Source organism: Ambystoma mexicanum, chromosome 2q (assembly GCF_040938575.1).
Source record: "Ambystoma mexicanum isolate Mex_15411 chromosome 2q, UKY_AmexF1_1, whole genome shotgun sequence".
Lineage (NCBI taxonomy): Eukaryota > Metazoa > Chordata > Amphibia > Caudata > Ambystomatidae > Ambystoma > Ambystoma mexicanum.
This window is the reverse complement of record NC_090924.1, coordinates 174318102-174331694: the sequence shown is the minus strand read 5'-3', so window position 1 is coordinate 174331694 and position 13593 is coordinate 174318102. Positions and strand designations below refer to the sequence as shown.

At 45.3% G+C, this 13593-nt stretch overlaps 1 protein-coding gene across 1 annotated transcript in view; it reads right to left on the bottom strand.

Annotated features, from left to right (window-relative positions):
• The window catches only part of LOC138569260 (ficolin-1-like), a 503449-nt gene that overhangs the window by 329451 nt on the left and 160405 nt on the right, over window positions 1-13593 (bottom strand). Inside the window, exon 7 of the mRNA XM_069647091.1 lies at window positions 11252-11287. Within this exon, the coding sequence (XP_069503192.1) occupies window positions 11252-11287 (36 nt within the window). The remainder of the gene's footprint in view (window positions 1-11251; window positions 11288-13593) is intronic.

Genomic DNA, 13593 nt, shown 5'->3' with positions numbered 1-13593 from the left:
ATAGCGGCGCGGCAGGGAACTTTGTGGATAGGGTCTGGGCTAAGGATCAAGGAGTTCTCTGTCAGACTAAACACCGAGCCATTCCAGTCGAAAGAGTTGATGGCACGCCTCTCGTTTCTGGACCCATAGTTTCAGAGACCAAACCTCTATGGATACAGATGGGAGATCACCAAGAAAAGATCAGTTTTGACGTGATAAGAGCGGCTCATTTCCCCATTATTCTGGGGATCCCTTGGCTCAGAAAGCATAACCCCTACATTGATTGGTCCCTCAACACTCTAAGATTTGACTCTGAGTTTTGTCATGAAAACTGCCTCAGTAAGCAGGTACATGAGAGACAGGAGGGGCGAGGTAACACTCTACAGACTAAGGTGTCCTCAAGCATTCCGCTGGTATACCAATGCTATTCTGAAGTATTTGAAGACAAGGTTCCACGCCTCCTGCCACCCCACAGACCAGAAGACTTCTCCATCGAGTTACAGGAGGGTGCAGTGGTGCCCTTCGGAAGAATGTTCCCTTTATCTCTTCCAGAAAGGAAGGCCCTTAAGGAATATCTGGAGGAGAATCTGGAGAATGGACTGATACGGGAGTCACGATCTCCTGGTGGGGCCTCCCTGTTCTTTATACCCAAGAGGGGAACTACAGAGCTAAGACCCTGCATTGACTATAGAGGTCTCAATAGGATCACCTGTAGGGATAGATATCCAATGCCACTGATAAGAGATATCCTGGAGGCGGTGCAGGGGTCACGTCTATTCACCAAGTTGGACCTAAGGGGGGCCTATCATCTCCTTAGGATTAAGGAAGGAGACGAATGGAAGACTGCTTTTAGGACTCCCCTAGGCCATTTTGAATACAGGGTGATGCCTTTTGGTCTGGTCAATGCCCCCCAATATTCCAAAGATTTATGGATCGTATATTCTCAGATTTACTATATCGATCCTTAGTTGTTTATCTTGATGACATCCTTATATTTTCTGTACATCTGAACGAACACATCCAGGTGGTAAAGGAGGTTCTGAGACGTCTCCAAGAGAATCAGCTCTTGGTGAACCTCGAAAAATGTCAATTTCATGCTGACTCTATCCCCTATTTAGGTTTCATCCTATCCAATAAAGGTGTCAGGATGGACCCAGGGAAGATTAAAGCCATATTACGATGGCCAGAACCCAGGTGTATCAAGGAGGTTCAAAGGTTTTTAGGGCTGGCAAATTTTTATCGTCGATTCATCCCTCACTTCTCTAAGATTGTTCTACCACTCACTGCACTATTGAAACAAGGGGTTAGGTTTCTGATGGACTCTGACGCAATACAATCTTTTCAGCATCTCAAGAGTTTGTTTACTTCTGCTCCCATTCTGGTCCAACCTGACCAGACACGTCCCTTTGTTTTGGAGACCGATGCGTCTGAGAATGCCATTGGAGCAGCCCTGCTCCAGAACTCTGAGGACGGAGCGGAACATCCGGTAGCTTATTTTTCCAAGACATTGAGCCCTAGTGAAAGAAATTACTCGGTATTGGAGAAGGAACTCCTGGCAATGAAGAAAGCCTGTGAGTAATGGAGGCATCTCTTACAAGGATCCCTTGAGCCCTTTGTCATAAGAACTGACCATCGTAATTTGCGGGTGCTGCAACAGATGGAGTGCACCAACGCTAGACATGCTAGGTGGGCATATTATTTTTCTCAATTTGACTTACAGCTTACGTATCTACCAGGCTCTCAAAACATCTTGGCAGATCCTTGTCTAGAAGCTGGGAAGTTTCTTCTGAGACACAGTCCAGAAACGAGCTGCTACTTGCCAACAAGAAATTTATTTCAGTGGTTTCTAGTTTTCTGCAAGCAGTGCAAGAGGAAATTCAGCGCAGCAACCGTATAGACCCAAATCTCCTTCTCAAAGACGGACTATTATATCACGACTCAGCTTTATTCATCCCAACACATAATCTGAGGACGCAGGTGCTGAGGTTGTGCCATGAGTCTCCCCTGGCAGGTCCTAAGGGCCTGAGGAATACGGCGGAATTGGTGAAGAGGCTTTTCTGGTGGCCAACCATGTCTCAAGATGTCAAACAATACGTGTTCTCTTGTCCTGTATGTGCTGTTAACAAACCCCAAACTGGTAGACCTTTGGGTCTGTTGCAACAACCGGAGGTACCCTCTCAGCCCTGGGAACACTTGTCTACTGACTTTATTGTGGATTTGCCACCCTCGGAAGGTCACAGAACCATTATGGTCACCGTGGATTCCTTTAGTAAGATGGCCCACTTTATCGCACTTGCAGGACTCCCAACAGCTCCAGAAATGGCAACAGTATTTCTTCGTGAAATAGTTCGACTGCATGGGTTACCCAAAACTGTACTTTCAGACCGAGGGTCGCAGTTTACATCACGATTCTGGGCTTCCTTGTGTAAACAATTAGGAATACAGAGAGCACTATCATCGGGATTCCATCCACAAAGCAATGGCCAGACTGAGAGGCTGAATGCCACCCTCAAGCAATACCTCAGAAGTTTCTGTAACAGGGAGCAGGACAACTGGACATCCTTGTTACCCTTGGCAGAATTTTCGTATAATAACACATATCATTCTGCCATAAAGATGAGTCTGTTTTTGTGCACCTATGGATTCCACCCTTCCCATGTACCAGGCCTTCGGAAGAACTGTTCAGACTCTCCCACCGTGGACAGTTTATTGGAAGCAATTCGATCCACCCAAAGGATGGCCCTGAAGGCATTGGAGGACAGCCGCAAGAATACCAAGGAGCAGGAAGATCGACATAGACGAAGCAACCCGGAATGGACACCCTGCACTTTGGTTTGGCTTTCAACCAAATACCTACCTCGATGGTTACACCTTGGCAAATTCGCTCCCAAGTACCTGGGTCCCTCCTCGATAATCAAACAAGTTAACCCAGTGGCATACCGTCTTCGACTCCCCCAGAAGATGAAGAGAATTCACCCCGTGTTTCATACTTCCCTGTTAAAGCTTTATGTGCCGGATCCCTACCAGAGACCCAGAATCCAACCAAGGATACCTCCTGTCTCGGAGCCGGAGGAATATGAAGTGTCTCATGTTGTGGACTCCAGATATTACCGGGGGTCCCTACAATATCTGATTCATTGGAAGGGATACTCAGTGGTGGAACGTACCTGGGAACCCTGTCATCACATCCATGCACCTCGTCTGTTGCGATTGTTCCACAGAAAACATCCTGGCAAGCCGGGGGGGACCCCGAGGAGAAGAGGTCATACTGTTATGTTACGGCCATGGAAGGTTTGGCATAGATGGTCCCTTTCCCGACTTAGGTGATCGATCTATGACTAGAACCATTACGTACGGTCTAGTCTTCTTCCAAGATGGCCGCTTCCAGGCAGCGTTTCTATAACAACACACTGAAACCTACGTTCAGTGCGTTGAGCCACTCCCACTTCCTGTTTTGGCTTCGGTACTCTTGTTCGAGTGGCCAGCTGTTCGCTCTTGGTCCTGGTTCTGCTTGCGGGAGTTTCTCCGGTTTCCGCACCTCCTCACCCTGTACCTCTCCGCCCGGCTTCTTCCCTTGCCTTCTTCCCTCGTTCCCACTCTCTCTCATCCGGCTTCGGTTGAGTGCTCTCCTTCTGCTTGCCTCCGGCTCCCAGTGTCTTCTCTGTTCGGGCCGCAGGATTCCTTTCCTTTCCTGTGCCTCTGCACACACTAAAGCCCCTCTAGGCGTTGATCCCTATACCTCGCTCTATTCTGTCTTCCTCTTCCTTCTGCCTTTCTCTATATTACAATTACCTTCCACTGAGCTTCCCCCTGAAATTGGATAATTTCAACGGTCTGCAGTATCTCAACCACCGGTCTGATCGAGCTCCACATTCAGCCTGTGTGCTTCAGCGTTTTTTGGTGCCGCAGAAGCTTTTTCCCTGGATTCTCGGACGGGCTTACTGGGGGTCCCTCTTGGCGGGGACTTCCTCAGTTGCCAAGGTGGCCTCCAGTGGAGCCCGTCCCTACCTCCACGATAAGAAGGTAAAGGGCCAATGAAAGAAGACCCTGACGGCTACTACTAGAGGAAGTAGAGGGACCTCACGAACATTGAGCACATCTTCAGGAACCTCAGGTGAGGAGGGGTCACGGGAGAGAGACCTAGCCGTTAGCAATCACGACATTACATCCTGGATGCAGCTACTGCTCTCCTTCAAATGGAAAGTCTCCATCATTTGCTCGTAAAGCTCCAAGTGTTCCCAAACAGAATATTTGGCGTTCTTGTGATAAGGAGTGATGACACTCCTTATTGCCTTAATCTGTTTTAAGGGGTCCTTAAGCAAGGCCCTTTTTGCCTTATTGGCCTTTTTGGTTCGGGTAACCCTCGTCCATTCATCCTCTGACTCAGATGCACTGCTCCCAGAGGTGCCCGTCTGATCTTCCAGGTTTTCCCGGATTCTGCAAGCCTGGGAATGGCTGGCAGAATGTGGGGACCTGGTCTCCTGTGTCCTGTGACGCTCAGAGGAGTCTTCAGATCCCTCCTTACTGCCAGGATTTGATGGGTACCCCCCCCACTGACCTAACTGGGCAGAGGTTTTCAGGATGCCCTTAGTGGGCCTACTCTCCTGAGGTTCCCCACTAAATTCCACTGTCCTTAGGTGCCCATACCCGGATGCCCGCCCATCCAGTCCTGGGTGGTACTGGCCTATGAGCCCCATACTTTTGGCTGGATAGTAATCTGCCATCCCTGTGGCCCTGTGCTCATGTGCGCCAGGGGACATGGGGGTGGCAGAGTCCAGGGACTGGGAGAGGTGAAGGCCTCTGGTACTAGTGCTCGTGAGGTTATGCTCAGGTCTTTCACTTTCCCAGCGAACCTCATCTCTATCTGCCATTGCTCCCTGTTCCCATGTAAGAGCCTGTGCTTTCAGTTCCTCAGTCAAGGCCTTACTAGACTCTATCAGTCTCTCCTGCATGGCTACCTGTTGCTGGAGCCTATCATTGTCCTGGCAGAGAGCCTCATTCTCTCTCTGTGCTTCCTGGTTAGTCTTGGAGTACTGGGCCAGTCTTTGCTGCAGGAGGGTTACCTCCTGAGTCCCATCCCTACTGGCCTGCTCCTTTCTTGCCAGAGCATTTCCACCCTCCTGGTGTGCTCCAACAAGTTTGGATGCTCTTTTTTGGAGGTCACCCAGTCCTTGGAGGGCCAGGTGATTTTCTTCCATTTTTCTTTTTAAGTGGCAGACTTCCTGGCCTAAGGTGTCCCTTCCCTGATTAAGAGCCTGCATCTGTGCCGCCAGGTCATCCCTCTGCCTTTGAAAGGCACCAGCTTTCTGCCGCTCATCCTCAAGTTCTGTCTGGGTATCCAGGTCTCTCAGAATCAGTTTGTTGCTCTCTGCCTTCTCCCTATCTAGGTGGCTTTGCAGGGTGACTACCTGCTCTGAGCATGCCCTATTGAAGTCCAGTTGTTGCTCCAGCTTTTTCTGGCTCTGCAGTAGGGCGTCCAAACCTTCTTGGTACTCCTTCTACAAGGCTATAAATCTGGTATCCTGGTCAGACTTTTCCTGTTGCAGGATACCCATATCCTCTTTTATTTTAATGATATACTGCCTACTATCATTTTCTGACTCCTGGCTCCTCTGCAGCCTCTGCTCGGAAGAGACCAGGTCAGATTGGGCCTTCTCTAATGCCATATGCTGCCTATTCGCCAGATCTTGGCCTTCAGCACATTTGTCCTGTATGGCTCCCATATATAAATACAAATATGCCGCTATCGTAACAATCTTGTTGTGCTCATCTTTGGCCTTAGGGGCCATGTATAGTTTGCTCAGGGCCACGTGTAAGGGACCCTGGCTCCCATATATAAATACAAATATGCCGCTATCGTAACAATCTTGTTGTGCTCATCTTTGGCCTTAGGGGCCATGTATAGTTCGCTCAGGGCCTTGTGTAAGGGACCCTGATCTTTCCAGCTATCTAACCCAGTCACATTGACCTGTTGTGTGATCGCCTGCAGCCACACATTCTGGTCCTGTTCACACCATTCACCTCTCAGAAACAGTTTATGTAAAAGGTGCTCTCTAGCTATCTTCATATCTACCAATGTCGTCATTCTGGAAATCGATTTCCTTCCTGACTTAGAGAAGTTTGTATTTTATTTTGCAAAACAGACCGTCTCCTTAGAGCGTCCTTCTTTTGAGGGGTGATTTTACAGTGTAACACAGCGTGGTGATCCAACAGGATTTATGTATCCTGTCAGTTAGCACACTGCATTAAGCTGCACAAGTGGTAGTTCTAATCCAGACGTCCCGGCTCGAGCCCCCACTCTGTTAAGCGACTTCAATTCAGCACTCCAACTAAGTCAATGCCTAGTCTGGGATGCCAAAGGGAAGCCCTTATTTATATATTTTTATGACAAGTTCATAGATCTGGATGATCTGGATGATAAACCCTTGTATAACGCCCCTCTCTTGGAATTCCCTTGACCTCACTGAGCCAAGTAGTAGGATTGTTTTGCAAATTAAAAGATTTATTGGAAAAATTACACAAGATATATATATCACACTTTTATAAATAAATTAATATTTGATAGCACACTTATGAATATGACAGTGATCAACAATGGATAGTATTACACTAGAACACTTTTTTAATTACATAGGAGTTGGTATAGAGAGGATAAAGTAGCTGAGAAAGCTTTTATGGGTTCAAGGAAATGCAATGATGGAAAAGAATGCAGCACAGAAATAACTGAGATGGTTTCCACAAGAGATAATATGATCACTTTTTCTTTTGAAATTCACTCTCCCCCTATGCAATATAAGGAGATGGAAGGGGAGCACACAATTTTCAGGAATACAATCAAGTGCAATACCACTTCAGTTCCCCCCTAGCAAGCTTAGAGCAACAGGGATGATTTTAAAACACAGGCAAAAATACTTTAAATGTGATTTGCAAAGAAGTGAAAATATACTAAAAATGATTTTAATTCCCTATAGGAGATTCAGGGTAGGTGATAGCTACTTAAGATTGGTTCAGGTCAACACTATCAGTGATTCATGAGGGATTATCAGGTTGAAAACAGATTTCAGCAGCTGCAAGTAAAAGACAGCTATTTTTGACAGGTGAAGAAGTTTGAGTCAAATTGCAATTTGTGGCACTTTTTCTGAGTGCGTCGAGAGCGATTACGGAAAGACTATGAGGAGTAGAAAGTCGGTTTAGGGCTTGTTGGAAAGCTGAGGATTTTAGCTTTAAAAATCTAATTCCTAGCAGGTACGGACGATTTTGTGGATATAGATTTTCAGAAATAAAGTAAGATCCAAATGACAAATGACAGTTTCACAGGTTTGAAGTCACAGAATAGACACACGATTTCTATGCAGTTCTAAATAGGTTCAAATGGTTTTAATTAGATTATTTTAAACTAAGAGATTGGTTTTGCACAGCTCTGGCTGGATACTCACTCCTAATTTTGGAAGGAATGGGCCTTGTCACAGATCTGGTCAACAGGTTTATCTGCGGTTCTCTCTGCTCTGCTGGTCTGGATCTCTGGTTCTGGCAAAAGTTCTGGCACTGCACTGCAGTCTGGTCTGGGTCTGGTCTTCTATCGGCGCTGCACAGTGGTCTGGATACAGCTCTGCTTTCTGGGATCTGGCACAGGGTTCTATCCAGAATCAAACAGCTTGCCCGGCGTTGACTATCAGGTTGCAAAAGATTTTGAGGCCTCCTGAAAAGGATTCCGCTTGTGGATTGGCCCCTCTGCTTTAAGTTCTGGAGTCTAAGTTCTGGATCTGGTCCTTCTGGATATTGTCTGGTCTGGCAAAGTGCTTTGCAAGAAAGTGGAAAGAGCAGTCTCTACCTGGGTCTCAGTAGCTCTTTTATGTCTTTTGAAAGTGGGTGGGAAGGCTGACTTTCTATGCCCAACCCTCTGAGGATCCTGATAGGCTATAGGATTCTCTGTCGCCTGACTAGGGAACAGAATTGTGAGTCATCCGGCATCCTTTTTATGGCTAACAGAAAGAACACTCCCCTTGTCACTTTGCATACAAATCTATTTTTGACTTAAATGCATATTTATCTATGCACAATTTTTCTAATATTATATGTCCAGTTATCATATTTTCCGTAGCGCCAATCCATCCGATCCCTGTCTTTGTAATATGTTGTGTTCACTTCTGACAGAATTCTGCCCTTTTCATCCAGAACACAACCTCTAAACTTTTCCAAAATTTACACAAATGTGTGCAAGGAATACGGGCATGAGATTTTGAAGTGTCAGATTTTTGACATACACATATTTGGAGTAATACCCTATTTTCCGCTACTACCCCCCAGAACATACCACAGAGTCCTAACACCTCTTAAAATGTGCACAGAAAAATCACAGGAATAATGATATTATTGATATAAGTTTTGAAGATTATGTATTATGAATTATCCATCTTTCTAAAATTATGCTCTGGCCCAGACGGATGTGGTTTCCCAAAGCCATGGGGGAATTTCTGGTTTGTCCACTTCCCTCAAGCTCAGCTGGCTCACAGAGGCAGTGCCCCTCCCATTTCCTTCCAAGAGGAAGCCATTTACAACCCCCTGATTTAGCATTTTCCTGAGCCAAGGAAAGTTCATTGTTCTGTTTCCTGCAGTCCCAGGTATTCCTCCCTGATTCAATCAGAGAGGTGTGATCTCCTTTTGGTGGGGGCAGCAGAATGCAGCCAGGCCTGTGAATGCAGTTGCTGTGCAAGTTTCAACTCCTGTCGGGGGTAGTTGCCGGGCAGAATTCAATCCCTTTAAGCCAGGCTTCAGCCAAATGTCACTTTTGTTCCCATTTTTCTTCATTCAAATCAAACTTACAATTTTGACACATGCAGCTTGAACGCTGATTCTACAGGGGTTTGATTTTACCATTGAACACAGGTCAGGGTGTAATCACCAAAATACTTATGGTCTCGCCAGAATGTTTGACCGACTGGTTTAAGGAGATTCATCCAGGGGTGTATTAAATCCTCCTGTCCCTTAGTCTGGGGGTGACAAGTGTTAGGGAGAATTCTCATAAATGTGCTAATTCCCTTCACCTTAGAGACACCCAGCAAATTTGCTGGTTTTTGAGGACTTAATTGGCCTTCTTATAGTGAAATGTTTTCTAAATGATTGTGTAATAAATTAATAAGTGTTTTTACCATGAAACCTTGAGTATAAGTGTTTACTTGAACCACTGTGATTGAAAGTCCTCTGTTTAACTACTTGTACTGCTCACATTCACTCTTGAGATCAGCCTGGCTGCTCAGCATGCTACCAAACACTGTGTGGTACAGACTTATACCAAAGGATGGTTTGGCTAACACCTGTTGTCCTAATTGTGTGTAGTGGTCCCAGAAGGTACTTCCTGCAATTCTGCCTAACAGGGAGGCCTGTCTTTTATAGGCAAAAGGCCACATGGAATTGGATAGAAGCAATGCTGCTTTAAGGGGACCAATTCCTGTCCTTGTGACAAATGGCCCTTGACTCCTGATGCCATACCCAGGGTTCCAACTTGCTCATTAAGTGGAGGGGACAGGAAGGAGAGAGAAGCACAAAGAAAAGTAAGATGACGGAACGCATCCTCAAACACACCTCTGTTCCCTGCCTGCCCTATATACACCGCTCCTCCAGCCTGCAGCTTCAAAGGCTCTGTGCAACCTCCTAGTGTGAGGCAGGCCTATCATATGAAATTGCCTCTATGAAGCCAAACTCCCAGGAGTGCTCTTGTTGTGAGTTGCTGTGCCTGGCAGGGAGGAGTTAGCTTTCCTCCCAGAGCATCAACACAGGCATGCATCCTGTCTTTCATCCCATTCACTGTAGTGCAGAAAAGCAGGTGTTTGGAATCCTCAACACCTCTAATGGAAGGTCTGAGCTCACAGGGTTGCCATTGCTATGCTTCACTTAAATGCATCCTCTGCACTGCAGTGGCTTAGCCGCTACAGCAGCTACCAAACAGGGCACCTGTGACCTCTGAACGTGTTCTGTGTTACTGGAGAGCAGGCTCTGCAGAGCTGGTACAGGAGGGCACAGGTTTACACTTTGTTTTTGGCCAGGAGTTTATTGAAACGCAAGTGTGATTATCAGACCACTCTTCCTGAGATGGATTACCCATATCATTTTCTTAATAAATATAAAAAGTTGGGGTTTGTACACCCTTGCTAAATGGCAATCCTTCACACTTCCGATCCTGAGTATATTTGCAGACTAAGTCTTTCCATATGTCCTTATTAATTTGACAATTAACCACAACACTATGTAGGTAATTATCGGACACGTCCAACAATTCAGTGTTCCAGTGTGTTGGGAAACTGGGATACTGTAGTGGTCATTGTTAGCTCAGTAATGACTAATCCAGTTTCTTAGTATGGTCCTGCTAAATTGATAATGCAGTGTACCGAAAATAGCAGCATAGGGTGCGTTTGGGGACTCCATGGTTTCAAAGAAACAGTGACAATATTTGAAAGATGCTGCGGATTGTGACAGTGATGGAATGGGGACCTATGCTGGGATTGGGAGGCCCATCTTATAACACACACCACGCTAAGAATGTTATCCATGACAAATGGGGAACTTCCTGGAGCACACTACATAATGTAAATAAGATGCAAGGGGATGGATTTACAAAAGCGCTTTACAACAGTGCAATACCACTGACACATTCTTTTTTAAATCAGGCCCACAATGTATTAATAAGAATAATAAGAATAAAATCAGTACCAAATTGCACATATTCAGTGCACTATGCGTGGCTTAAACAGAAGGAGCACTTTAGTGCAACATTCTACAACTCTCCTTCACATTTTCTCAATTTTCCTCAAAATGACTAATCCTAAAACAAAGCCTCAACCATGTTATAGACACATTCTTGTTCCCAGAACAGCTGATTGGCACAAGGGCCTCTGGACTGATGCAGGAGCTCTTGTAGATGACCTAGAAATGAATTCTTGGATAGCTATCACTTCGCCGTGGGACACACGCCAAATGAAAGACGTAAGTCCACGCGTGATAGATTGACGTCAATATCCTTTAAACATCTTTAAGCACTGTATTAATGCAAATATGATCGACATAAATGTTAGCAAATTAAGTTCAAATATATCTCCCACTGAGGTACATATTTTGCAGCCCTAATTGATATTATTTATTTTAATATCCGACAAAATAAAACTTTCACAAGCCGGGGAAGCAAATGACTTTGCCATCTTGGGTGGTTGCATCCAAAGAAACTACTTTTAACATAAACCTGATAGTTTTAGTGGATTCAAATCACAGCCCCTCCTACCTTTTTGTCCTTCGGTTCCAGGCATACCGGCTGTTCCTGTGCAAAAACGAAATCAAGTGGGAAAAAAAAGATCTTTTTAAACATTTTCGTTGTATTTTGCAGCTAATGCAATATTGTGAAAATAATGAGGAAATGAAACGTGAATTGTAAACAATTAATTGCAATGGAAGACTTTATGATCAGTAAATTTTCAAGCAAACCGCAATTGATTTCAACTCGTTGAAACATGGTTTTGTTTAATCAATGTTGATGTGCCATTCCAATCGGGATTGCAAGTCTTGGTACAGTTTCTTTGGTGGTGAAGTGTAGCAATTTTCAATCACATCCACATATTTGAAATGACCTAGTGCAGCATTTAGAAGCCTCGCTTTCCTTATTTCCTTCACTAGTGCTGCAATTAGCTTGACTGGAAATGCTTTGCCATTGGGGCAAAAGTAGCACTCCGATGAAGCAAGGCGATGCTTTGGCGTTTACCACATGCTTCCGGGGCAGAAAGAGTGAAGGTCCTCTCTATAGGTTCAAATCTGAATAGCCCTGCTACACTTTTGGGGAAGATCACTGATTGGACAGGACAAGTGCACCATTGGTGTCACAAAGCCCCGTTTGCCTCAGTGGGTGCCTTACACACTAACATTAAATACCAGGAAAGGGGGTTCAAATGTGATTATACCCCTCTCTTACCTGGCAGCAGGAATATCCCAGTGCTACTATTTAAACAGCTGCTTCAGTGCATCTTATTTTTGAATTGATAATAAGGCACAAAAGGAACATGTGGTCTCTGTACGATTAATCTATGACAAAGGTCTCCAACCTTTGACTCTCCAGATCTTTCGGACTACACTTCCCATAATATGTGGCTATTTACTGTGCACTTTAGGGAGGATGGGAGCGGCAGTCATAAACATCCAGAGAGCCAAAGGTTGCAGACCCCTGATCCATCATGAAAAGGAAACATTGCTTCATGCTGAGTTGGTTTTCGAAAGGACTTAAGCAGTCTGTTATGTATTTCACATAGAGTGGTGCATCTGAGCTGATAAAGCAGTCTATGGGAAAAACCGATACCAGGAGTGTACAGAGGTGTCAGGGTTCAGTGGAACAGGCACAATGCTGCAATAAGGATGGTGTGTGGCCAAAAAGGATTGAGTATAATTATATTCTTTAAGCACACAGCCACACTAACAGTGTCAGCCATGAGCATTTGGGTGGCTCTTCAAAGCTACAACATGAGGCAAATTGCAAGGTGGTAGGCAGAATCCCGTGCAGTGCCCTTAGGGACCACTGCACACAATTAAGACTACAGGTGGCAATGCAAGTTTTACCTTTGGTACAAGCCTGTATTACTATGTTAAAGTGGTATCAGTAGCAAAGCAGCCAGGCTTATCTCAAGAGTATATGAGCAGTAGCAGAGATTACACAAAGGGACCACAATTACTGTCACTCAAGCAAACACTGACTCAAGGTTTCAGGTAGAAAAATATAAGTACATTTATTTTTAAACCATTTGTTATAAACACAACACTTTTACTAAATTCAAAACCACACGTAAAATACACTACAACTAACCAATTCACTTTGTACGGGTGGACTCAAGTAAGTACCCTGTGTTTGAATGGACCGGTGTTATAAAACAAGACACGTTACCGTGAATACAATTGTGATCACTTTTTGACAGTTCGGGCTATTAAATAAACGCGTATCCGTGGCAAGAAATGCTACCGGGGCAAAAACACACTTAGCACCTGAGATACCCATATGGAGGGAGAGCAGAAATCAAAAGGCAATAAAATAGTTAGGCAGACAGAATCAAAGAACATTCATAGACAGGAATTCAAGAGTCAAATGGCCGGAGCCAGGGTCAAGTGACACCGGGTGCCTGTTGTCGAGGATCACACAGTCGGACATTTCGCGATTCAACGTAGCCAAGAGTACTTTGATATTGTCAATGTTCGGAAGCAACAGTTATAAGAAGGAGGGAAAAGTAAGGACAAGCCTTAAGGAAGAGAAAGAGGGATTCACCCAAATTTCTCAAGTAGGACACAGTACCTTTCTCAAAGGATGAAGCTGGTGCCACGCCAGTTGTTCCTGGTAGTTTCCTGCAGACCCACGATTCCTGGAGCTTCGGCAAGAAGATGGACGATGAGGGGGTCTGCACCACACAGGCCGGCAGCAGCGACGATGAATAAAAGGTGCGCTCCTTAAAAACAGGAGAGGCTCTTCAGGTGGCTTACCGGACCACTACAGCAGTGTGCAGCGATTTCAACCATGAAGGGATTCCACTGGCTGAAGAAGACGAGCTGGTTATCCCCACCAGGGTCAAGGGAAGAAGACTCCGGACTGGATCT